The sequence below is a fragment of the Vigna unguiculata genome, chromosome 4 (assembly GCF_037176805.1).
Source record: "Vigna unguiculata cultivar grain cowpea cultivar isolate G323 ecotype 2 chromosome 4, ASM3717680v1, whole genome shotgun sequence".
In the NCBI taxonomy this organism is placed as follows: domain Eukaryota; kingdom Viridiplantae; phylum Streptophyta; class Magnoliopsida; order Fabales; family Fabaceae; genus Vigna; species Vigna unguiculata.
This window is the reverse complement of record NC_140795.1, coordinates 8,638,317-8,640,971: the sequence shown is the minus strand read 5'-3', so window position 1 is coordinate 8,640,971 and position 2,655 is coordinate 8,638,317. Positions and strand designations below refer to the sequence as shown.

Genomic DNA, 2,655 nt, shown 5'->3' with positions numbered 1-2,655 from the left:
GTTTTTAATAGTCAGCTTGTTCAGCTGCCTATAATCCACACACAACCTTGAGCCACCGTCCTTCTTCTTCACAAGCAAAACAGGCGCTCCCCACGACGAAGCACTCGGCCTTATAAACTGTTTCTCAAGCAATTCCTCTATCTGCTTCTTTAACTCTACCAACTCTGCTGGGGCCATGCGGTAAGGAGCTATCGACACAGGGCCGACTCCCGGTACCAAGTCTATGGAGAACTCAACTTCTCTCCTCGGGGGCAAACCTGATACCTCTTCGGGAAACACATCCTCAAAGTCCCTGACCACTGGTATCACGGTGATCCTCTCTTCCTTCTCAACCTCTATCCTGGCAAAGACCATAAAGCACTGTGCACCGCCCTGGATTTCCTTCATAACCCCATGAGAAGACAATAACTCAGGCTCCTCTGAGTCTGAGAACAACAACTTCTTCTCCCGACAGTCTATGAGAACATGATTGGCAGAGAGCCAATCCATTCCTAAGATCACATCAAGCCCTTACAGAGGGAGGCATATAAGATTGACTTTGTATACGCGCCCCTCTACCTCAACTGGACATCTAGCACACACTGAAGAAGTCCTAACCAACCCAGATGCCGGGGTAGATACCACGAGGTCAAACTGTAGCTCACACACCGGCAGACTCAACTCCCGCACACAAGACTCTGACACAAAAGAGTGTGTCGCCCCGGAATCAAAAAGCACACAACAAGACTTGCCAGATATCACACAACAACCAATCACAAGGTTACCTGAACCTGCTGCCTCTGACCCGGTCATCGCAAAAACCCTGCCTGTAGCCTGAGGCCTGCTGCCTCCCCTTCTCTGCTGAGTCTGACCCGAAGTCTGGCTCGGAGTCTGTGGTGACGGTCGTGCAACTGTCCTCCTCAGAGTGGGACAATCTCTACCAAAGTGGCCCTCCCTGCCACAGTGGTTGCATCTGCGAAACCCGGATAGTTGTGGGCAGAAACTCTTCACATGCGGTCCTCCGCAGTGGTGGCACTGGATCCTGCTGGGTGAGGAAGAAAAACCTCTAGACCCCTGTGGCTGTGGATGAGGCCTAGCATACGGCTTCTTCTTTTCATCAACTCTCGGCCTGGACCCGGATGGTCCGCTAACCCTCTGTGGTGGCTGCTGGGCTTCCACTTCCACCTTCATGCGCTCCATAACCCTGGCCTTTTCCACCAAGGCCGCAAAGTCCTTGATGGACAGTGGAGCTACCATCAAGCGGATGTCTCCTCTGAGACCATTCTCAAATTTCCTGCAACGCCACTCCTCATCGAGCGGCATGGTGTAAAAACGCCCCAGATGCTTGAACCTCTCGACGTACTCAGCTACTGACTTGTTCCCCTGCGTCAGCTAGAGGAACTCTACCTCCTTAGCGTACCTCACGCTGTCCGGAAAATACTCCGAAAGAAACCTCCTCTTGAAGGCTTCCCATGTGACATCCTCATGTTTCTCCTCCATCACCAGCTTCATGCTGGCCCACCAATGCTCAGCCTCTCCGGTGAGCATGTAGACAACGAAAGCAAGCCTGCTCTCATCGGGGCACCTCTTGGCATCAAAGATGCGCTCCATGTCCTTCATCCACTGGTCCGCCTGGTCGGGACTCGTCTTGCCATCAAACTTGGCTGGGCGGTGCTTTAAGAAGTCTTCCAAACTCCATTCAGGGGGTGGAGGTTGGGGATGAGGACCATGCATCTGAGCACCAGCAGCATTCTCTCCTAACTGACGGAGAGCATCCACATGCTGCCTCTGAGCGTCCTCTGCAGCCTGCCTAGCAGCTTCCATCTGCTGCATCATGAAGTTCTGCTGCTCGAGAGAGGCTTCCTGGCGCTGCATTGCCGCCTCATGCTGTTGCATCATGGCATTGCTTTGCTGAGTCAAAGCAGCAGCCATGGCCTCGATCGCCCTGGCCAGATCTTGCCCATCGCCCTGAGTGGGTGGAGGAGGAGCGATACGCGGGGGTGCCATAACACTGGACACACAGAAAGAACCATCAGAACTCGATTAGATTGGAAACTCATCTAAACATGACAAGAAAGACACAACGAAAGCTAAGCAAACACATAGCCCACAGACACTTAGGAACGAAGGCTCTGATACCATAAAAGTGTGACGTCCCATTTTAATAGATTTCTCTACCAAATAAAGCATCACAAAATTTTTGATAACGATAACCAATCAGATAAACATGAAACGTACAAAAAGTAACTATTACAGTCATCCATAGGAGTACTTAGAGGAAAACCTGGGCATACAACCATGCCACAACTAAAAGAAAACTAACAGAATCCAACAGTTTTGCAAAAGGAGTTGCCACTGGGCAACCATTACAAAAGGCCCCATGGCCATGAATCTGCCCCTAAGGTCATCAAGACAGACAAACTAGATCGCACCGCTGCGTCCCCCGGATCCACCTCGAGCCTCCCTCTCATCTGCTCCCACCAGAAGGTGATCATCGCAAAAGAGGAACCATAACAGAAACACACACAAAAATGTAAGGGTAAGCTAGTGTAATTTGATCTTATCATGATACAACAGACAAGTACTTAAACATTCCTTAACATGCAACACAATAGGCACAGGACATCATGTTATAGCAAACAAGCAGGACACTATGACTCAATTATCCGGATACAT

The 2,655-nt window shown here is 50.5% G+C and overlaps 1 protein-coding gene across 1 annotated transcript; it reads right to left on the bottom strand.

Annotated features, from left to right (window-relative positions):
* Positions 1-510: 510 nt before the first annotated feature.
* On the bottom strand, positions 511-1,302 carry LOC146886732 (uncharacterized). The gene has a single exon (XM_085671848.1). It carries the CDS (start codon positions 1,300-1,302, stop codon positions 511-513), a length of 792 nt encoding a protein of 263 aa, XP_085527974.1.
* Between the last annotated feature and the right edge of the window lie 1,353 nt (positions 1,303-2,655).